The 21,200-nt window shown below is 43.1% G+C and overlaps 5 protein-coding genes across 7 annotated transcripts; 3 read left to right on the plus strand and 2 right to left on the minus strand.

The window, feature by feature from the left end:
- Positions 1–25: 25 nt before the first annotated feature.
- Positions 26–2,340, minus strand: LOC147045922 (uncharacterized). The gene is made up of 2 exons (XM_085930924.1): positions 1,167–2,340; positions 26–1,088 (listed from the first exon to the last, which is right to left on the minus strand). Exons 1-2 carry the CDS (start codon positions 1,258–1,260, stop codon positions 226–228), a joined length of 957 nt encoding a protein of 318 aa, XP_085787050.1. The 5' UTR covers positions 1,261–2,340; the 3' UTR covers positions 26–225.
- sema4e (semaphorin 4e) lies at positions 1,914–8,684 on the plus strand. Of its 3 annotated transcripts, none has more exons than XM_085930918.1 (15): positions 1,914–2,508; positions 3,569–3,830; positions 4,045–4,190; positions 4,345–4,407; positions 4,494–4,592; positions 4,670–4,769; positions 5,061–5,168; positions 5,260–5,405; positions 6,010–6,188; positions 6,263–6,416; positions 6,481–6,676; positions 6,761–6,876; positions 6,940–7,097; positions 7,168–7,220; positions 7,322–8,684. In XM_085930918.1, the coding sequence occupies exons 2-15, from the start codon at positions 3,722–3,724 to the stop codon at positions 7,792–7,794; spliced, it is 2,100 nt and encodes a 699-aa protein (XP_085787044.1). In that variant the 5' UTR covers positions 1,914–2,508; positions 3,569–3,721; the 3' UTR covers positions 7,795–8,684. The 3 variants fall into 3 exon arrangements, with proteins under 3 accessions (XP_085787044.1, XP_085787046.1, XP_085787045.1); XM_085930920.1 differs by lacking the exon at positions 1,914–2,508 and adding an exon at positions 2,576–2,615; XM_085930919.1 differs by lacking the exon at positions 1,914–2,508 and adding an exon at positions 2,722–3,163.
- An 81-nt stretch (positions 8,685–8,765) lies between these two features.
- On the minus strand, positions 8,766–12,658 carry cactin. The gene is made up of 10 exons (XM_085930917.1): positions 12,222–12,658; positions 11,480–12,017; positions 11,294–11,389; positions 11,062–11,207; positions 10,819–10,981; positions 10,530–10,644; positions 10,248–10,440; positions 10,060–10,179; positions 9,564–9,919; positions 8,766–9,453 (listed from the first exon to the last, which is right to left on the minus strand). The coding sequence occupies exons 1-10, from the start codon at positions 12,578–12,580 to the stop codon at positions 8,963–8,965; spliced, it is 2,577 nt and encodes an 858-aa protein (XP_085787043.1). The 5' UTR covers positions 12,581–12,658; the 3' UTR covers positions 8,766–8,962.
- Positions 12,659–12,996: 338 nt separating this feature from the next.
- On the plus strand, positions 12,997–17,063 carry cdc34b (cell division cycle 34 homolog (S. cerevisiae) b). The gene is made up of 5 exons (XM_085930925.1): positions 12,997–13,954; positions 14,049–14,135; positions 14,465–14,562; positions 15,134–15,268; positions 15,425–17,063. The coding sequence occupies exons 1-5, from the start codon at positions 13,769–13,771 to the stop codon at positions 15,633–15,635; spliced, it is 717 nt and encodes a 238-aa protein (XP_085787051.1). The 5' UTR covers positions 12,997–13,768; the 3' UTR covers positions 15,636–17,063.
- Positions 17,064–17,281: 218 nt separating this feature from the next.
- On the plus strand, positions 17,282–20,950 carry sirt6 (sirtuin 6). The gene is made up of 8 exons (XM_085930940.1): positions 17,282–17,483; positions 17,934–18,061; positions 18,539–18,721; positions 19,419–19,478; positions 19,581–19,676; positions 19,751–19,831; positions 20,163–20,286; positions 20,350–20,950. Exons 1-8 carry the CDS (start codon positions 17,418–17,420, stop codon positions 20,659–20,661), a joined length of 1,050 nt encoding a protein of 349 aa, XP_085787066.1. The 5' UTR covers positions 17,282–17,417; the 3' UTR covers positions 20,662–20,950.
- The last annotated feature ends 250 nt before the right edge of the window (positions 20,951–21,200 follow it).

Below are 21,200 nucleotides of genomic sequence, written 5' to 3' on the forward strand. Positions count from 1 at the left end.
CAAGATTCAGGCAGAGAGACGAAAACATTTGCATTTTATTGACATGCTTGAAATAAACACTAATCTACACCACAATAACATGATTCTGATCATGGCACTGATCAAATTAGAATAGACTCTAAAAATCGTCTTTAAAAAAACAAACTCGATTTTATTATTTTATTCAAAACTGACCATTTTACAGTTGACCACGAGGTGTCAGTTTCTCCCGTTTTAATGAAAAGTTCAACTATCACTTTTCTCACCAGAACACTTGTGCATCTGAAGCTGCTGTTTGCTAGAGAATCTTTTGTCACAATTGATGCAAGGAAAAGCTTTCTCTCCGGTGTGCGTTCTTTTGTGTGTTTTCAAATTACAGTTTTGAGAGAATCGTTGGCCACAAACAGAGCAGACAAAAGCTTTTTCTCCACTATGTGTAAGTGAATGCCTTGCTAAATGTCCCTTTGCATAGAATCTTTTACCACAAACTAAGCAAGCAAAAGGTTTTTCTCCACTGTGTCTTTGCAAGTGCCTTTGTAAAGTTCCACTTGCAGAAAAGCATTTCCCGCAATCTGAGCAGGAAAAAGGTTTCTCTCCAGTGTGTGTTCTTGTGTGACTTATTAAAACTGTCTTTGAAGAGAATCGTTTACCACACACTGAGCAGATGAATGGTTTTTCTCCCGTGTGTATTCTCATGTGAATCTTCAAATAACATTTTGAACGAACTTTTTTCCCACACTGAGAACATTCAAAGAGCTCATTGTCGTCGTCTTCGTCATCATCCTCGTCATCATAAGAGTCTTCATCTTTGACATCAGCACCAACGTGACGGTCATTGTCATCACTTTGTACTTGTGATGGTCCCCAGTGGTCTGCATCACCTTCTGTTTTCACGTGATGACTCGAGGTGCTGCTCGGAGGCTCCGCCCCTCTGTTCTCCTCACGCTCACCATCGTCCCCGACTTCACTTTTTAAAATAACAAAGGTCAATAATGACTTGACCTCTTCCTCCTCCTCTCTTCTGTGAACCGGCTCTTCCTCCTCCTCCTTTTTAATTTGAAGGAAATTTGACTCCTGCTTCCAAGGCCAAATATATTGATCACCATCATCTGCAGGATAAGCAAATAAACATTTAGTTTGGTGCGCTCAAATTTCAGAGACTGTCGTATAACAAGAGATTTCCTTGCCAACAGCGTCCGGCCGTTGATGTTGTAGCTCGTTCTCCTCCTCTTTTATTCCACAAAGTTCTTGCACGTACTCAGCTGTGGTTCTTGCAAACATTTTGTGTCCAATATGTTGCTAACAAATGAGTCTTTATTTTAGCGGATAGCTAAAGACGAGAAGCTTCCCGAAGTCACTTCCGTTTATACCACGGCATCCATCCACATCCTTGGGCTCGTTCGAAAATTCATTCCGAAGATCTTGCCTTCCCAAAGATGTGTGAGAGATTCATTTGCGAATGTAGCACAGCGTCGAGCCCCGAGTGCGCAAACTGGCGCTCCCTTTTGGGTGTGCACTCTGAATTTCCAAACGGCAAAATTGAGCAATGCACTGACTCCCCAGAACGAGCAGAGTTGAAATAGTGCACGCTCGGAACGAATTTTCGAGCGCGCCTCTGATCCATCTTCCAGATCCTTAAAGGAACAGACGTTCAACATTTCTTTTCCAGCATTCTATTTTTATTAGTCTGTGTGTACGCACTGACATTTACATGCGTAAATATTAAAAGTACGATTTAACAAATCAACGACATTTAATGAACAGGAGAAAATGCATTCGTTTTTCAATGCAATGATGTAAGTGTATCAATTCTATTTGAAATAAAAACTCAAATTCACTTTCTGTTGGCACATTATTCATCTTATCATGAGAGATAAGCCTGAAATATGTGCGTCATACTAACACATGCACAGTGCGGAGCTGCGGTTGCAAAAAAATTGCACTCTCTCACACACACGCCTGTTTGGGCTTGTTTTGTCGAAAAGGTGCGGCCATATGCCAGCCAAGCCTAAACGCCTTCCCAGTTGTTTCCAACTCTCTTGCACACAAACCGTAAAGTGCAGGAATGTATGGAATTGTGTGGGGTCGATTGAAATAATCCCATAGTTCAGCACCTTTTATCGTCTTAACGCCTGCCTTGAGAAGACTGCGAGGAATAGACGCATCCTTAAGCCGCGCCAGCAAGCTCTACGCCGCATTTCCTTTCCCTTTCCAAAAATCTTTCAACAAAAAGGAATATTTGCTGCTTTTTAAATGGGAAAGTAAAAGAGCAATCAAAACTTTTTTGCAAGGATATTTTTGCTGCTTTGCTTCTGGCAGGACAACGCCACACAAAAGTCGCGCGCGACGACGTAACAGGCGGTGGTAGCTTTTTTTTTTTCTTCCCCCCAATATTATTATTTCGCCATTCAACACTTTTCCCCCCCAACTACCGAAACGTGCATTTTGTAGTGTTTGACTAAAGTAAAAGAGTTGGAAGGGGACTACTTTTTTTTTGTCAGTGGCGTTACCGACGAGTCGAATCCGCAGGTAAGTGATTAATTAATTTGGACTGGTCACATGGTATCAATGCACGCTCCGTAAAACAAGTGTGGGGACTTTGTTTGCTCTAAGGCGGGGGGGGTGTCCAGGTGTAGGTAAATCATTAACTTAATGTTGGCTGTGCACATCTATGGATCAATGCGCTCCCTTTATGTCGTTTTGGATGTGGGTCAACACAACAAACACTAATACTTAATCCGTTTTTTTTCTTCAATTATGTAAATTTTGTAATCGTGGTGTGTAATAATCAAAATTATCATCAAAATTGCCCTAATATATACATATATATCTCTGTGACTATCCCAGATCCACAATTTCATACTCAAATGGGATTATAAATGGTCATGTTTGATAATTACGGTTGTGCGTGTGAGGGGCGGGGCTTTGGCCAAACTAGTATAGCCAGACTAGTATGTTCAAATCTTCACACAACTACTGTCAGCGTTCTTTTTGATGCATATCATCATTAACAAACATGTGCTAGGAACATTTTTAGGAAAAAATATGATTGTCAAGGGTGTGTGTGTGTGTGTTTTGGCTTTAGGCGGAAAAAAATGCAAAGTCTCTTCTCAAACGTACATTCTCTGACATGCTACAGCTCATCAGCTCTTGGCACAGACTCCAGCAAACACTCACTGAGCAGGTTGTCTTACTTAATCAGTCAAGAAAGACACAATTGCGAGACACCACAACAAAAAACCGTGCCTGGCCTTGCACGCTTCGAATGGAGTTGAATTGAAGACACCACGATGCAGGAAACCAGGGTTACAAAAGCAGTGTTGCAAAAACGCCTCTTACGTGTCCTCCCAGTTTTTGCTTCAGTGTGTGTGAATCTTTTTTTTGTGTTGGTTTTGCAGGAGAGTTGAAGTTGCTTTTCACGGCCCTGCATTAACATGACTATACCATTGGCAGAATTACTGCCGCTCTGCAGCCTTTCTTTCTTTCTTTCTTCCCTTTGTTTGCACGTTTTGCTGTTGATCATTTTTCAAGAGCCGTGTGACAAGATTTTGATGTCTGTATAACTTTTGTGTCTTTCACTCCTCCCCAGCTGCGGTCTGTGGTACCCATCTCACCATGGGCTGCCTACTGAGCGGAACCGCCGAAGGGGCCCTTCACTTACTAGGAACGTCAGCGCTTCACAGATGACACTAGTTGCCTTTACTAGTGGATGACTCTTTAATTGCCCTCACACAAAGAAGCCATGCAGCCCTTGTTCTGTATCAGCGCGTTTTTGTTCCTCCCTCTGGCCTTGATGCTAGATGATGACTCACCATTGGACCTCATCCCCCGCAGATATGTGCCCCATCACAGTGAGTATTGTTGTTTTCTTACAAAACTTTGAATGGCAAGATTACGGTGGAGCCGCCGAAGCCAGATATGGTGTGTTTGGTTCAAATTAAAATTCTACAGGAAATACAGCTGGCAAAAACACTGATGATTTTTCCGTATGATGTTTTTTCCCCATAAACACAAATCAATAAATTAATCTGTTTCCGTGTAATCCTGTACTCCCTCGTGTCTCAGGCAGCAACATGAATTCCTTTCGCGAAGAGGGGGTGTCCAATTATAGCGTCATGCTTTTGCGAGAGGACATGAAGCTGCTGCTGCTGGGTGCCAGGGAGGCGCTTTTCGCCCTTGACCTCGAGGACATTTCCAAGAAACGAGCCTTTGTAAGAACTAGCGATGGCCTTGCTACATTGCTGGCATACTTTTTCGAACATTCAAGATGACATTCTAAAAGACGCAAAATCAACAAATGAAAATGAGCAACTCACAATCTGTTGCAAAAAGAGTGACACCAAAAATATTTTGTACTTTTCTAAGGTGAAATGGGAGGTGACGCAAGAGCAAATGGATGACTGTCAAAACAAAGGAAGAGATCTTCAAGTGAGTGGGGATACTTTTTTTTGGTATTTAAAATCAATCAAATGTGGAGCTACATAGTTGTTGTTTGTTTTAAAAAAAAAAAATAGACAGAGTGCAAGAACTACATCAAGATTCTGCACAAGATGGAGGATAATAGGATGTACGTGTGCGGAACCAATGCCTTTGATCCGGAGTGTGATTACATGGTGAGCCCAATTCATGTTCTCGGCTTTCATGCCGAAGATGGACTGCAATTAAATCGCATGATTGATTATTTCCGTAGTCCTATGCAAATGGAGAACTCACACTGGAGAAGGTGGCCGAAGATGGGAAAGGAAAATGTCCTTTTAATCCTTTCCAAAAATATGCCTCCATCATGGTTGGTGAGTCGACATTGCACGTAAAGGGAAAGTACCCCAAAAAAATGTTATAGTGTAAAAGAGCGCTGAAGGATTTGTCATTTTTATGATTTAAATGATAATTCCAGACATAATGTCACTTCTCGTCTCCATGGCAACACTTCTAATAGTATTATTACTAAATGCAGAACACAAGAGGCCAATACGAATCGCTATGCTAACACCAGAAAAATTGTTGAGGGTGTACAGCAAAAAAAAAAATCGTACAAATCTAAATCTTCTGTCTTTTTTTTTTTTTTTTTTTTTTTTTGGCAGACAATAACTTGTACTCAGCCACTTCAATGAACTTCCTGGGCTCGGAGTTGGTCTTAATGCGCAGCTCTCCTCCCATTCGAACTGAGATTAAAACCTCCTCGCTCAATGGTGACGTGTGCTTGACCTTTTGGACATCATTTTTGAAACAATTCAGCTGCTTGAAACTCATGTTTATTTATTTTTTTCCTCCCTACGCTAGAGCCCAACTTTGTCTCTCTAGCTCAAATGCCAGAAAGCGAGCAGGACAATGATGACAAGGTCTACTTGTTTTTCAGCGAGACGGCAGTTGAGTACGACTGCTACAAGAAACCGGTAGTGGTTTCTCGTGTAGCTCGCGTCTGCAAGGTGAAATTAAAAATAAATAAATAAAAACTTCCTGTCTTGTTTCCTCACGACACTTTCACAACGTTAGTTTCTACTGCTTTGTAGCGCAACCTGGTTTCTACATGTTGGTTCCCTCCCTGCTTGAAATTTTGAGAAAGATTGCTTTGAAAAGTGCTTGATGCAATCGATGAATCGACCGCAAATTGATTCTCAAATTATTCGCTTTGTCTTTTAATAACCAAGTCATTGTTTCGAGCTATTTTGAACTAAATCTTCTCAAAAGTTATTTCTCCAGTCCTATATGAAAGCAGACTGATTTATCTTTTGTGTTTAATAATAATAATAATTAAAAAAAAAAAGACCATAACATCGGCTTTTACTTTGGAAAACTATGACTTGCAATCTTTTTTTTTTGAAATTCCTTAACTGTCCCTAAATAATTTTAAAAATTTTGGTGAATGGAAAGTAGCCTGAAAAATGTTTTTTTTATTTAATACACAATGCAAATAGAATTGTATCCGATTCATCGATTTTAAAAATATTTGATGGTGACAACACTTCTACTGCGATTCGAATGGCTGCTACTGTAAGAAAGTATCCTTACGAGCTGTCTTTGTTTTCCCAGGGAGACACGGGGGGACGGAGAACCTTGCAGAGAAAGTGGACATCCTTCCTGAAAGCCAGGCTGGAATGTCCTGTCCTGGGCTCGCAGCTGCCAAACATCATCCAAAATACGTACCGCTGGTGTGACCCGGAGCAGCACTGGAATTCTTGTTTATTCTACGCCATCTTCACCCCACAGTCGTATGTTTTGATTCAGATCATCTTATCATCAAAGTCTTTGGCTTTCACTGGAACTCATTTTGTTTTTGTTTCAGCGACACGTCCGACCTGTCCGCAGTGTGTGCGTACAACATATCTGACATCAACCGAGTGTTTGCCGAGGGGCAGTTCAAGACGCAGGTCCCTGTCGAATCCTTCTTCATTTGGGCGCCGTATAGCGGGGAGGTCCCTGACCCTCGACCTGGATCTGTGAGTGTTTATGTGCCGTAGATTAGAATGCTTTATCAGCACTTTTTTTTTTTTTTCCCATCAGTGTCAAACTCGGTCTCTGGACCTCCCGGACCAAACTCTTCACTTCATCAAAGATAGACCTCTGATGGATGACACGATTCAACCACAAGGCGAGAAACCTCTACTCGAGAGAAAGGGAGCCGCCTTTACGAGCATTGTTGTCAATCAAGTGCAAGCAACGGACGGACAAAAGTACCACGTGATGTTCATAGGCACAGGTATGTGCATACGTTGTCTTTTTGTTTGACAAAAAAAATCAAAAATAATGACAATACAATTGTATTGATTTGATTTGTTTTTAGAGGACGGCGCCCTGGTGAAAGCAGTAAACTACGACGGCGAGATGTTCATCATCGAGCAAGTTCAGCTTTTCCAATCTCGCGACGCGGTTAAGATCCTGCGCTTTTCCGACGTCACGGTAACCACATACAGCCCGAGTTGTTTATGGTGTTCAAATGAATTCACCTCAATCTATTTACAGAAGCGACTATACGCCGGTTCCGACTTCGGAGTAGCTCAGGTGCCTCTCGCCACCTGTGAGAGATCTTTGTCTTGTTTGGACTGTATTCTGGCAAGAGATCCTTACTGCGGATGGGATGCAGATGCTGGGAGTTGCGTCGCCCTTTCCAGTACACAGAGGTAGACATTTTTCGTCTTTGTAAAGAAGATTAGGATTGTCGGCCAAACTAAGTATTGTGATTTGGTTTAGGCAGCTAATCCAGAATGTGAGGGAAGGGAACGCCTCTCTCTGTCCAACAGCTGGTGAGTTAACACCTTGGAGTTCTGAAGGTTCAAATTAAAGTGTGCCGTTTGTCCCAGTTGCAGAATTTTGGTAACATTGTGTCTTTTTTTTTTTTTTTCAGATCCTGTCCATGTTGTTAACCATTTTTTCTCGCCTGGTGGGAGTGTGAAACTTTTCTGCCCTTTGTCGTCAAACTTGGCAACAACCGAATGGGAGCAAGAAGGTCACCTGGTGGTTTCTTCGAACCGCCATCAGATCCTACAAGACGGACTCATCATTCTCAACGCCTCGGACTCGGACGCCGGCCGTTATCGCTGCCTGTCGGTGGAGCGCTCCAAATTTGAAAAGTACGCCGCCACTGTGGCGGAATATCAACTCAGCTTGAAAGGGGAACCGAGAGTGCCTCAAGCTCGGACGAAAGGTTCCTCTGTGGTGGGACTGCACGTTGTCGTCGGGCTTCTGGTTGTTTCTCTGGTGGGCCTTTTGGCCTGGAATTTTTACAAAGGCCATCTACCTCTGCCCTGGAACTGCAGCAAAAACAAGAGGGGAAAAGCCTACGAGTCAAATGGCCAGGAGGACGGGGGCCCGCTGTGAGATGCACCCGGGTGTTTTTTTTTTTTTTTGTAAGATGCCTTGAATGTATGCTGTGTTGGGTTGTATTTCTTCATGTTTAGTCTTGAGGCTTGAAAACCTCAAACAGAACCCAGGGTCTGTTTTGTGATGTGATCTTGGCTGGTTGGGTTGAGATGGAGAGACAGAAGACAGCTGGAGCAAGGAAATGAGAACGTGGGAGGGAAATGAGAACAATGGTGACAACAGGCGTATAAACAACAGTAATGGTCCCATTGTCATAACATCATGTTGTCATAATGGGACTATTAGTGTTGTTTATAAATGACATCACAAGCTTTCTAGAATAAATTGGCACCTGGCCATGTTGTGCTAGACTTGGAAGGATAGAATGCTCAAATGTTGACTTATGGTGCTGCTGGGGAAGATTGCGCAATTGAAAATGGATGGCTGCGTGGATATCAAGCTAGTTAAGGTGTCTCCAAACATTGCCTGCTACTGCTGCCACTGTTAAAAAGAATCAGCTCAGCCCGAAAGGCAATCCTGAATTACCTCAAGGGGAAGGGGAAACGGAAGGCCTCTCGGCGCTCAGATTGCAGGTTGGCCTCTGTGGTTGTTTCCTTTTTGCCTGGAATTTTTTTTACAACGGCCATCTTTTCTGTGGAACTGTAGCAACATCAGGATAAGAGGAAAATCTTTCGAGGAAATTTTGACTTGGAGAAAGACTGTGAGCGCTGGGACCTGGACACTCAGAATCCCATCCAGACTTTTTTAAGATTTGCATCATTTTATTTTTTCTTAGCCAGATTTTTTTTAAACTTCATTTCACCATATCAAGAAAAAAGTAACAAATGTGCTTAATTGTTTTGTCTGTAGACTCTCCTTGAGCTAGCTAGAATGAATCATTAATCGAGGTGAGTGACCTTGTTGAATTCTTTTCATCCTGGGAGTGTTAAAAAATGTAGTTAAGAAGGAAATGAATACATCAGAGGCACTAGAATAACCACAGTTTAATCTTTGTAATTCAATGTATACAAAATAGAAAAAAACAAAAAATGGGATGGTAAAAAGGAAAACAGACTTTTTTTTGGAGCAGACTGAATTATCAAACACTTTTACAGATTTGTAGAACCCTAACTACCCTGAAATGAGAGATTGGTCTTAAGAACATTAAAACGAAGATGCGTGAGCTTCACCTCCTGTAGCGATACCTCTTGAAGTGGAACCACAGCTGAAAGATCCCGTTAGCAAACTGACAACGGAATCCGTGTCGGTGCGAATACTCCCACTCTCTGTTCACTATCTTAAAGGCGATGTCCTCGTACGGCGGGCCGGCGTGGAACCTTAGGATCCCAAAGTCCTTGTTGTCAGGACTGGGCTCAAGGAAATACTGAGGTGTGGAGCGCTTGTTTATCAAGTCCGGGTAGAAAATATTAAACTTATAGCCCTGGACGATTTTGGGTGGAGGGTTGTCAAAGTCGTAATGGGTCTGGTTGTATTTGTTCCACTCAAAACCGGTATGGACCCTGTTGAAGAAACGGGGTTTTCTGGGTCGGTATTTGTCTGCCCACAGGTACATCTTGCCCGAAACGGGAATCTCCACGCTGAACTGGGCCTCGTCGTTGCCCATTCCCTCTTTGGCTCGACGCACGAAGGCATCCTCGGGGCTCTCGCTGGCGTCACCTAGTGGAGAGAAGCGGAGATGATGGGATTTAAAAAAAAAAAAATGGTCGACTTGCACATCCAATGAACTCGGACCCTCGATTCTCAACACGATGGCCTTCATCTCGTACCTGTGACCTGCAGCTGTCTGCGTGCCAACTGCAGCCTATTGGCGTCCTCCTCAGGGGTGATGGTGTGCGTGTCCAGTGGCAGCTCGGACGACGTGAGTAGCGTAGGACTGTAGCGACCCGAGTCGTACTCGGCCTGGCTCTGCTGAATCAGATCCTCCTCCGTCAACACTGCCTCCTCGCCCTTCTCGTCGTCCTTTTTCCCCTCGCTTTCTCCTCCTTCCTCTTTTCGGTCACCGGGTTCCGCAGTGGATGTGGACGGGCCGTCGTCACCCGCTTTGTTTTGGGATGGGGGCGAAGACGAGTGGTCGAGCCCTCCTGAGGTTGAAGCTCCTGATCGGCCTGCCACTCTATTGTCGCTTTTAAAGAGGGGGGGAAAAAGACGTTCAATCGGAATGCCCCGAAAGTAGTTCTGCCGAGGAACTGTATGCATCGAAAATATTTTCAAGTAAAAGCCAAATGGAAAGTTGAACAGGGTGAATTGTTTTGGTTCACTTACATGTCGTCGCTCCTCGGCTCTTCCTTAATGATGGGGAACAAGGGTTCGCTGTCTACGCCTTGCTCCTGCTTCAGTTTGAACAACTTCTGACGCAACACATCCTGGTGTCGCTCTCTCAACCTGTCACGCAGATTGTGAAGTTACACACCAATAGCGATGCTCTTCAAAAAAATCAAAGTTATCCATACCTGGCTCTAGCCAAGTAAACTCGGACTTGCTGAAGCAGACTCTCCCAGTAGCCGATGTCGAGGTTGGATCCTCCGGCCCGAATCTTGGTCTCTATGTTGAGATGGAGAGCCTGCAGCTGGCTGTACGTCTTCCCTTTGAACACGATCTGGACGTCGCTGCTCACCGCTGTGTTGATGCCATCCCGGCGGTCACCTGAGGATCATCCAAACAAAAGGCCGGTGAATTTCTCTTTTCGTGTCGTAAACTGTCAAACTAAACGTGCACGTTCGGAAATGCCGTACCCGGTCCCTTCCCGGACGCCTCCAGTTTTCTCAGTTTGCTGATTTCATCCTCGGTGATGGTGGTCATGTCTCTCCAGAAATCCACATTCTTGCCTTGTTCCAATTCCATATAAACCTGAGGAGTACGGCATAACGTCCTGTACTTTTGACAATAAAGCAGACTTTGACTTCTTTGACTTTGAAGACTCACGTCAACAGTTCTGAAAGTGTCAGCAAAATGTAATGTTGCGTATTTCATCGACACTACTCCAAAATATTTGCTAACCTCTAGTGTAACCTCAGCACTGACCTTGATATCCTCCAGAAGGTCATCCATGTCTGTGACCGTCAGCCCATTGAGGAAGGTGTACGGTTCATGCATCTCAACAGCCAGATCGTCATCTTCGGCACTGATGTACTTGGCCAACAGATCGATGGGTTTCGCACGGCCGTCGCGGATTCTTATCTTAGACCTGGACACAAATGTTTACATTTTTAGGCTCAAAAAAAAAAAGGAAAGCACATTCCTGGCATCTTTTGTTTCACTACATGCCGTAGTTTGGCTTGATGCAGATGGAAGTTGTCCTCCTGCTCGGCCCAGGTCTTGAAATGTTCCGCTTCTTTCTCCCTCTGCAGCATCTCCAGTTCTGTCTCCCTCATTGCCTTCTCTCGCTCACGTTCCAAACGCAGCTGCTTCACCTACGACAAATTCAGATGCACGCCGATTCCATTGTTAAGTTGCTCATTACGAGCAACGGGAGGTCATGCAAGATCATTTGGCCAACCTTCTGAAGTTCTCGACGATTCTCCTCCTGGATGCGTTTGTTTCTCTCCTTCAGATCTTTCTCTCCGAGGTGGCCGATACCTTTCTTATCCAAAGCCTGACGAAATACAAACAAGAGAGTGTATCGTATAGAAAAGGCAATTTCGAAAATGTGATCTAATCGAACGTCCTCAGCTTCCAAACATACCTTTTGCCATTTGAATGTGCCCAGAAGGTTATTATCCCCAAAAGGGTTATCTGCATTGGTGTATCCCATGTACTCTTCACTCCAACCCATCTTTTCTCTCCTCTTCTTTTCCTTTGCCTCTTTTTTAGCCAACCTCCTGGACCGCTTCTCTTCTGGTGTCTCCAGAGCCTTCATCATCTCCTTCTGTTTTTTCTTGTCTTCCTTGTCTTTAACGGTCCTGCTCTCCCGATCAGAGCCCGAGCTTTCTGAGGAATCGGCCGAACTGGACTGAGGTCTCCTTCGGTCTCCGCCTTTGAGGCTCTTCCCATGCTCCCTTTCGCTACTCTTATTTCTTTTGTCTTTTTCAGATTTCCTCTCTCTATCTCGCTCTTTCTGTCTCTGTCGGTCTCTACTGGGGCTTCTTCGTCTTCCACGCTCTCTTTCAGTGCTTCCGCCCGGGGAGCATGAAGAAGACCGTTCCTTTCTTCTCTCTTGAGACGTTACTTTTCGGATCTGCATGTTTCTTCTTCCTCTCTCTCGGGGATGATCTGAATCAGGACTGAGATAAAACATATGATTCAATAAACATGCTGCGTGTTCTGAAAAGTATTCCTGGAAACGTTCTTGTAACTGACAGTTTCCCGTAACGATACATAAAAAACCTGAATATTATGGGGTGTTTCTTGCATGCAGAGAAACCTTGTCAACAAAAGCAGGTGATAATTACTGATATGAAATCAATAGCTGGACGTAGCATCCGTACCTGGACGATTTATCCTTCGATTTGCTCCTGACACGTTGCTTTCTTTGCCTCCTATCAGTCTCCGAACCACTTCGAGAACTTGATCGATCCCGATGTTGAGGCCGTCGTCTGTCTGGTGAGCTGCTGCCGCGGCTATCCGATCGTGCATGACCCCGAACGGATCGTTTTGGGTCTGCAAAATGAGAACGATTCGTCCGTCTTTCGGGAGATTTTGATCTGCTTACTCTGGATCTGTTTGGTTGGCCTCGGCTCGGACTTCTGGACATGGAGCGAGAACGTCGTCCTGATTTCGGTCCCATCACGAACTTTACGTCCAAGCAGGGTCCTGAGATGATTTTGTCGCGTTCATTGTACGTCATACACCAGATGTTTTTCTTTTTCCAGAATCTGTAATAGCTATGCTGTCACATCAATATTTAACATCAGAACAGAAAATTGATGCGTAATTATGATTAATCTAATATGTGCTACAGTGTAAATATTTGTGGATAACCTTTTTACTCAGGCAAAACAGGGTGAGCTAAACAGGGGAGGTCCTTTTCGTAATTATGGCGCAAGAGAAATATGTCACACAACGCTCGATTATTATAAATGAAAATTGAAAATTTGACCGGTGTTTATGCCAATAAACGCCTGAAATCAAACACTCAACACAGCATCATTTTATTAAATAAAAATAATTTTATTGGAAAAATAGGTCAGCGCAGCTTTTCAGAAACGCAAACAAGGCTCGCGTTCGCGTTACTTCCTGTGACTGGTGAATGTAGTTCTATGCATTAAATCTTAGGTATAAAACTACATATAATATAAGGCGTTTGTTACTCAATTTTAATTTATTTTATTGATGGAATGTTACATCGTGTTTCATTGGCACTTTTGTTCGGTTTCCTCCCCGTTTTTATCCTAAACGTCAATGTTTACAAACAAAAAGTGGACTACAAATCCCAGAGCAGCCCGTTGCACAATTGGCTGTTTTCAGGGGAGAAAGGACTTCTTTTCAACAACATTCTTCGCTCTGTTCGCATGCCATTAAGGTTTTGGGCGTTAAGTAGGAGGTTATAATCGGTCGCCGCGTGTCTTGTTAGACCAGTTACGCTTCCCCCAGTTACCAGCGCGTTAGAATCTATTCGCGACAAGGTAAAAAAAAAAAAAAAAAAAAGATCGACTCCATCTGGTTGTGAGGTAGTCTTCTTTAGCTAGCTTATTTAGCCAGCAGCTACCAGTAGATTTACGGCTTAGATCCGCGGCTACTTTTCTAAGGTAGACCACCTTACAGCTTTAGTTACTCGGCGGCCACGATGATGTGGTCATTTTACGCCAGTGAGCGAGTGGACGCTAAATAATTGATCCTATTTTGGTATCAAACACAACCCGCGTTCGATCCCAGTTCGCTTTGGCCTGTTTTTATTGTATCCTCACGTCGGTAGTGTCGGGTTGTTCGACCAGTGTGTGCGGCGTCAAATTTAGCTGCGTTGCCGTCAACAAACGAGTCAGCCAGCAGCTGTCGATTGGGGAGATAACTTGAGGGAAGAAGCCAAGTGTCAAGTATGGCGCAGCACGATTGCTCTCACGTCGCTAGTTCGCAGAAAGCGCTCATGCTGGAAATGAAGAGCCTCCAAGAGGAACCCGTCGAGGGCTTTAAAATAACGCTGGTGGACGAGGCAGACATGTACAACTGGGAAGTGGCCATTTTCGGACCCCCCAATACACACTATGAAGGGGGTTATTTCAAGGTAAAACTCTTTTCAAGTCAAAACAAACAAACTATTATGCTGTGGATAGGAAATATAACGTGACATAAAATGTTGGTGGTGTTTTACGTTCTAGGCCCGGATCAAGTTCCCCATGGACTACCCATATTCTCCACCTTCCTTCAGATTCCTCACCAAGATGTGGCATCCCAACATCTATGAGGTGTGTCAACAGTACAGTAGTCATCATGGAAATGTACCAGCGTCGGGAAACTCCCAAGATCTTACAATATTATAAGTTGCCAAACGTTTTTTTCATTGAGCCAAGTTATCAAAAGTGATAATTGATAGTACAAATTATTTTTTGGGGGGGCTTTTGTAAAGTCTACTTTTTAGTTTTCTGAAGGAACAGATTTGAATCACTACTTCTTATACCAGTCTAGTATCTGTAGTTTGGCTCAAGTACAGAATGTGAGTACTTTTGCCACCTCCATTCAAGCAGACTCTTCTGGTCACATGCCAATCATCAATAATCTGTCCCTCCTCTTTCAGAATGGAGATGTATGTATTTCTATATTGCACCCACCAGTGGATGACCCGCAAAGTGGAGAACTGCCTTCAGAGAGATGGAATCCCACCCAGAATGTCAGGTTCGCATGAATTGTCATTATCTGGTTACTGCCTTTGACTCAGACCCTTATCACATGACATTTGTCTTCAGAGGAGTCCGTTCTCAAGAGACGGACGTTGACGCCATATCTGGCGATTCGATACCATCTGTGAAAAATGATCTCTGTCTCTCAGCTAGCATCTTCTGTTTACCTGCACGTTACAGTGAAGCCTCCAAAGTTAAACACAGTCATCAAGTCGAATCAAGTCTTCCAGAGGAAAAAAAATATATATATAGCACACTTGTTACCGTAAGGTAACTTGTTAAAAAAATGACTAAATGAGGAAATGTGGACTCCTCTACTCGCTTGCAACAAGAGAGTGCAGTTGATTCAGTTTCACTCTCAACTAGTTAGTTGAAGGAACAACATGACATCAGCTACGGGCCAAATCGACACAGATCGCATGGCACAATGAAACAACATCCCAGCATAATATATGTATATATATTTGTTACAAACTGGCTTGCGTGCTCGTTACAGTTCCGATTTCACGTCCATGTTTCAGCTATTCTTTTATCTCTAACGTCGCGACCCTCCTTGATGCTTTCAGAACCATTTTGCTCAGTGTGATCTCGCTGCTGAATGAGCCAAACACCTTCTCTCCTGCCAATGTGGATGCCTCCGTCATGTACCGCAAATGGAGGGACAGCAAGGGCAAGGATCGGGAATATGTCGAGATCATTAGGTGAACATGCAACAAACTTGAAAGTGGCTAGATGCTGTATTTATTTTTTTTACATTACCTGATTAAACCAAATGAAAAAATGTAAATAATATGTTTTGACTAACACAGAACCCTGGGGAACCCCAATAAACTATTATTGTTGAATGTCTCCTGCAGAAAACAAGTGTTGGCCACCAAGGTTGAGGCGGAACGCGACGGGGTTCAGGTACCTACCACGCTGGCCGAGTACTGTGTCCGCACACGCGCCCCACCTCCCGACGAGGGCTCCGATCTCTTCTATGACTATTATTACGACGACGACGACGTGGAGGACGGAGACGGCGACTGCTGCTACGACGAAGACGACTCGGGCAACGAAGAGTCGTGACATGCCTTTTCCGCAGGGTGACCAATCTTTGGTGACATGCGACGACCCCACTTTTACTGCCCGGGTCGTCCGAGAGGTCTGAGGTCAGCGAGCGAGAAATATTTGACACCTCCTGTTTGTAAACCAATGAAACAAGATGATTTTACCTTAGCTTGCGCGCTCTTTGTTAAAGCTGAATTGATGGGTTCATGTGGATTTGCTGAGATTTGCACCAGCAAAAAAAAAAAAAAAAAAAAGTTTTTCTTTTGACCTGAAATCAGAGAAGCTAAGTTAAATAGTGCTTCTTTGACTGTTAAAAGGTCAAATGGGGATGATGCCACTTTGCACTGATGCAAACACTTACAAATCATTCACTTCACCATTTTGTTCATTGTTACTAATTTCCCTAACCAGTTCTGGTTTTTGCTTACCAGTTATTAAGTCTCAGCAACTTCCTGGAGTGGTGAACTACGAAGAAAAAAAAAAGAAAAAGGGATGGGACTTTACTCAAACGTCATCTGCATGCCAGAAAACATTGGATTTTTTTTTTTTTTTTCTTATTCTGGAAAATGGTTTGCAAATGGTGATCTTCTTACAGCTTTGATAACAAGTGTGTGCGATTACAGAGAGTAGTGAAAAAAGTGGACTGCCAGCTGGGTCAAAATGCTGTTCACCAGTTTTACTTTTAAAAAAAATATATATATTTGCTGCGTCTCCTTTGGTTTCCATCGGGTGTGTTTGCTCGTTTTGATTATGGGATTAAGATACTGATAAGATAATGAAACGTTGACCTTGGTTTCAGGGGGAGGACAGTACTTGCTCATCAGAATTGTTTCTCCTCAGGTTTGATGCCTGACTAAACAAAATTGGTGTTTTTCTTTTATTGTTCTTTTAAATTCCCCTGCAATGTATGCTGTTGTATTCTCGTCTTTATTTTATGCTTCTTGCAAGCAATATTAGACTTTTTCTATATGGTTAGACCTAATGCCTGCAACCTTCATTCGAGAATGTTTTTTTTTTTTTTTGTGACGAGATTAGGCTTGACAACTAAACGTGTGTAGAAAATGTGTCCGAGAAATGGTGTTGCAGTATCTGTCTGGATTTCAAAAGATTTCCAGCCTTGGAAGTGAAAAAGAACAATTCCACCACCATTTTATTTTACTGTTATGTGTTAGTAGTGAGTTAAGTATTTTGATATATTTTTAGTGTTGGTGTGTTTACTCGTGGGTATTTTTCGTCACCAGTATTGATTGTTTCATCTGCTCTAATTGGACTTCACTGGATTTCTCAGGATTATTCAATTACATTCGACATAGTGGGTCGTTTTCAGAGTGACAGACTTTGACGGATATGCACATGTAGCTGTACGGATGATGATCACCCTGTTTTCTTCACCTGTTTATTTTTCAATTTTTGGCTATTTAAAAATAAAGATTTATTGGAACAAAATCTACGTGGTATAAAGCGACGCTGGAGAAAGTTGCCCCTTTTTCCCTATTGGAAGCAATTTCTTTAGAGGCGGAGTTATGACGTCAGCGAAAGGCTCCACCAGTTATGTGCATTCCATTTCTTTTAGGTAAACTGAATCTTTAGAATCAGTTCACTCAAAAGATTCGTTCAAACGAATCGTTCTACGGATCACTTTAGGAAGTGATTAGTTCACCCTCATTCACTGAAAAGATTCGTTCTTTTCAACGAATTGTTCACTCACGAGCCAACACTAGGCGCCACTCAGCTTCGGATTTGGAGACAATTCAAGTCTGCTGCTTTCAGACCGCTTTTTATCAAATAAAAAAACTAGAAATGTCTGTAAATTATGCGGCTGGTCTCTCACCGTATGCAGACAAGGGCGTGTGTGGACTTCCAGAGGTAATAAGAAACAACACTAGGACTGATAGTTCGCTTTCTATCAAGCTTCGGCTAGCTGGCTAGCTGCTACTTTAGTGTTTTCTTGCTATAGTCTTCGTTATAAATGAACTATTTGAACCAAACGGTACATTGAATTAATCATACCCCAAATTTAGGAATATCTTATCAAAAGATATTCACAATTGCGTGGAACCTTTTATTTTCATTGTCAACGTGACTACATTTAGACGTCTGTTTCTGTGAAAGTCGCAATTTCCTTTATTTTTATACATGGATTTTATTTTTTAAGTAGAATTAGAAGGAGACCACATTGTATTTGCAACTATTCCCGGCTGGTCAGTTTCCTTAGAATGTTTAAATACCCGGTATTTTAATCCTCAAATGCTTATAATCAATGCTAGCTGCAAGATTCATATTCTGCCTTATAACCAATGTGATTTGCTAATACAGACGTTTGATAGCCCCGAAGAGCTGAAAGCAAAGGTGGAAACTCTTGCTAAGCTTATAAAAGAGTCCAAGTATATGGTCGTGCACTCTGGAGCAGGAATCAGCACTTCAACTGGCATCCCTGACTTCAGGTAAAAAAATAAATAAAATAAAAAACCTCACTGTCGCTTTTATATTTTACATTCACATTCTTCGACTCCACTTTGACACACAAGCAACAATCAAATGTAAATATAATGTAATAAATGCATTTGTCCATTCCACCTTATTTCCATTGTAGTTTCACAGTTTGAACAGAAGAGGGCAGTAGACGTTCAAGACTCACTCAATTTATGTTAAGCACGCACATCATTTTTGGTCAATTAAATATGTTTTCAGTCCCCAAAGTATTTATTGAAACATTCAATATTGCCTGGAAACGTTTTAATCGTTTTGGAACTTATTTACTCATGTTTCCACCAGTACTGCTCCTCCTTATTGCACATATTAATATCCCACTGGCCTTGTTTGATTGATTTATTAAAAGGCAGTGTCATAGCACATCTGCCCTGCAGTTAAGTGTACTCAACTTTGTTGGCCATCTTAAAAAACATAATATATATTTTTAGGGGCCCAAAGGGTGTGTGGACCTTGGAGCAAAAGGGAGAGACGCCTCACTTTGAGACAACGTTTGAAGATGCCCGACCCAGCCTTACTCACATGGCCCTGCTGGGACTCCAGAGGGCTGGCTACCTCAAGTATCTCATTAGCCAAAATGTGGACGGCTTGCACGTGCGATCCGGCTTTCCAAGGTGACTTGGCTCATGGCCTCTATACTGTGGAAAAAAATCGACATGTTTTTTGTTTTTTTTTCCTGAAAGGAGACTGACTGATCACTCACCAGGGGATGCTTGGTTTCTAATGGCATTTCATTCCCACGCTTGAGAACTCTCCCTGCTGGCTACTTTCTCATTTTATAATCAATTTTAAGATTAGGTTTTGAATTTTTAATGGTTAAGAAAATGGAAGATAAATCCCATCTTTAAAGCGTGGTTTAAAATGACTTTTCATATTGATCTCACCGGAAGGTGTGCCAATGGAATTTAGATTTAAGATCCTTCATTTTAAACTATTCAAACAGCAGCCCCGAAAAGTCCGCGAGGAGCCCTTGAGCGAAAAAGTCTGCAATGTTTGTTCCATTGCTATGTACTGACCTCAAGCAACAAATGCAATTTTCCATTCAATCCAAGCACCCTGGCTATAATGAAAGACTGGAGCAGGTTCATGCATCTTCTTTTCCCTCAAGTTTGTTTTTCTCCACCTTTCCCAATAACGAGCACACAGCAGGAAGAGAATGGCCCCAGCCTTCGCCCTGGCGTAAGCAGAGAAATCAATCCTAGCCGCACACACAATATCCATGAGGGAGCCAATCACACTCAACTTGTCCTCAAGTGTTATCATGTATGGAGCAACTGTGATCTAAGGAGACGTTGTCTCTGGCCCTGACAGGGACTTGTTATCAGAGCTTCACGGAAACATGTTTGTGGAGGAGTGCGAGAAGTGCTGCAGGTATGTGCGCAATCACAAAGCGCTTTGATTCTTCTGGGCCAATTGGATTGGATCGAGCCGATGCATAACTCCCGAGGTTTCTCCCCGACGTTGTTTTCTCAGGCAGTTTGTCAGGGAAAAGGTGATCGGCGTGATGGGCCTCAAACCAACAGGACGTCACTGCGACGTGGTGCGCTCCAGAGGACTCCGAGCCTGCAGGTTCATTCGCACACTCGCACGCTGTTGTCTCTGTTGCAAAATGAACAAGTCTCAATCATCTTTTATGAAAACAGAGGCAAGTTGATCAGCACTATACTGGACTGGGAGGACCCACTTCCCGACCGAGATCTGAACAACGCAAACGACGCAAGCAGGTTAAGTTTGTTTGCTGGCCAGCAGAGAAGACCACTGTAAAAACCTTCTTCGGGTTTAATTGCTACATCTCTAGCCGTTAATGTCCACATTTGCTAGCTCAGTGTCAATATTCAAGCTTTTATCCTGGGAAGGTTTTACTGTCCGTCGACAAAAGTAGGGGAGGAACTGGGAAGTGTCCACTGTTTGCTTGTTCCACTTTTTCCTCACGCATAATTGCCGTAATGACTCTCGCTCCAGCAATTTCATAAAAATCCAATGCGTATGTTCCCATATCTTTATCCACGGCCACTGTGTAAGATCCCTTCTCACATTTTCACTTGGATCCATTAGACAAGCTGACCTGGCGCTGACGCTGGGCACCTCCATGCAGATAAAACCTAGCGGAGACCTTCCACTGGTCACCAAGCGCAAAGGTGGCAAAGTGGTTATCGTCAACCTGCAGCCCACTAAGCACGTACGTTTCATCTCCCGCACGCTCTACGCGAGACGATACTCGCTCTGACTTGATCTCTTGCAGGACAAGCATGCACACTTGCGTATCAATGGCTACGTGGATGATGTCATGAAGCAGCTGATGGAGCACCTGGGGTTGGACATTCCTAAGTGGGAAGGGCCCACTGTGTGCGAGAGCTCCATCGCTGCGCCCGAGAACGCCGCCGCCGACGACATTAAGCCCACGCGCGCTCTCGGTGCCGACGCGAAGGTTAAAGGTGAGCTCGTTAAGGAGGAGAAGAAGAGAGCAGCACATGGTGACACCGCCATCAAAGAGACTGTCACAGTAAAGAAGGAGAGGAAAGATCCTCCACTGGGGATAAAAGATGACCAATAGCCTCAGGTATTGTCCTCATCAAAAATGCATCCTGCCTCTAGAAACAAACATTTGAGCAGTTGGATCACAAAGGACGCAAGTTTTGTGACCTCTTTTTTTTTTTTGCCCACTAGAACATTCTTGAAACTTTTTGCCTTAAAGTCACTATTACATTGCGATATAAGACAAGAAAATGTTTTTGTTGTAAAAAGTTCACTGTTACACTACATATGTTTTATCTCAGGAATTGGTTTATTTTTTTTATTTTTTTTTATATCTGTGTTTTGGCAGTAAATGGAAGCACAACCTCTGCAGTCGTTCACTGTGTGCTGTCCTTAGCAATTTGTCAGTCAGTCGTGGTCTACTTAGCATTGAGGCAATATTATAATAATGATATGATTTTATTCCTGTGCACAAGAACCTCATTAACATAAGGTCATCGTGTCGGCTCTGACAGGAGTTTGTTATGTACTGATGTTTCTTGATAATCACACTACGCTGCCGTCCACATTTTCTTAAACATCAATATTAACACGATAGCCTGTTTGCCAAGTGAGAAC

This window comes from Syngnathus leptorhynchus, chromosome 14 (genome assembly GCF_054491065.1).
Source record: "Syngnathus leptorhynchus isolate UIUO chromosome 14, UIUO_Slep, whole genome shotgun sequence".
NCBI classification, from domain to species: domain Eukaryota; kingdom Metazoa; phylum Chordata; class Actinopteri; order Syngnathiformes; family Syngnathidae; genus Syngnathus; species Syngnathus leptorhynchus.

Bases quoted from the DNA above. Each gene is read 5' to 3' on its own strand.
- sirt6 (XM_085930940.1), top strand. From the start codon at position 17,418: ATGTCTGTAAATTATGCGGCTGGTCTCTCACCGTATGCAGACAAGGGC. The intron at 17,484-17,933 runs GTAATAAGAAAC...TTGCTAATACAG, and splicing joins GCGTGTGTGGACTTCCAGAG to ACGTTTGATAGCCCCGAAGA. The intron at 19,832-20,162 runs GTTAAGTTTGTT...TGGATCCATTAG, and splicing joins AACGCAAACGACGCAAGCAG to ACAAGCTGACCTGGCGCTGA.
- cactin (XM_085930917.1), bottom strand. From the start codon at position 12,580: ATGACGTACAATGAACGCGACAAAATCATCTCAGGACCCTGCTTGGAC. The intron at 10,180-10,247 runs GTATGGATAACT...TCTGCGTGACAG, and splicing joins GTTTACTTGGCTAGAGCCAG to GTTGAGAGAGCGACACCAGG. The intron at 9,454-9,563 runs GTACGAGATGAA...TCTCTCCACTAG, and splicing joins CAGACAGCTGCAGGTCACAG to GTGACGCCAGCGAGAGCCCC.
- LOC147045922 (XM_085930924.1), bottom strand. From the start codon at position 1,260: ATGTTTGCAAGAACCACAGCTGAGTACGTGCAAGAACTTTGTGGAATA. The intron at 1,089-1,166 runs GCAAGGAAATCT...CTTATCCTGCAG, and splicing joins TCAACGGCCGGACGCTGTTG to ATGATGGTGATCAATATATT.
- sema4e (XM_085930918.1), top strand. From the start codon at position 3,722: ATGCAGCCCTTGTTCTGTATCAGCGCGTTTTTGTTCCTCCCTCTGGCC. The intron at 4,770-5,060 runs GTGAGTCGACAT...TTTTTTTGGCAG, and splicing joins ATATGCCTCCATCATGGTTG to ACAATAACTTGTACTCAGCC. The intron at 6,877-6,939 runs GTAACCACATAC...ATCTATTTACAG, and splicing joins TGCGCTTTTCCGACGTCACG to AAGCGACTATACGCCGGTTC.
- cdc34b (XM_085930925.1), top strand. From the start codon at position 13,769: ATGGCGCAGCACGATTGCTCTCACGTCGCTAGTTCGCAGAAAGCGCTC. The intron at 14,136-14,464 runs GTGTGTCAACAG...CTCCTCTTTCAG, and splicing joins GGCATCCCAACATCTATGAG to AATGGAGATGTATGTATTTC. The intron at 14,563-15,133 runs GTTCGCATGAAT...TGATGCTTTCAG, and splicing joins AATCCCACCCAGAATGTCAG to AACCATTTTGCTCAGTGTGA.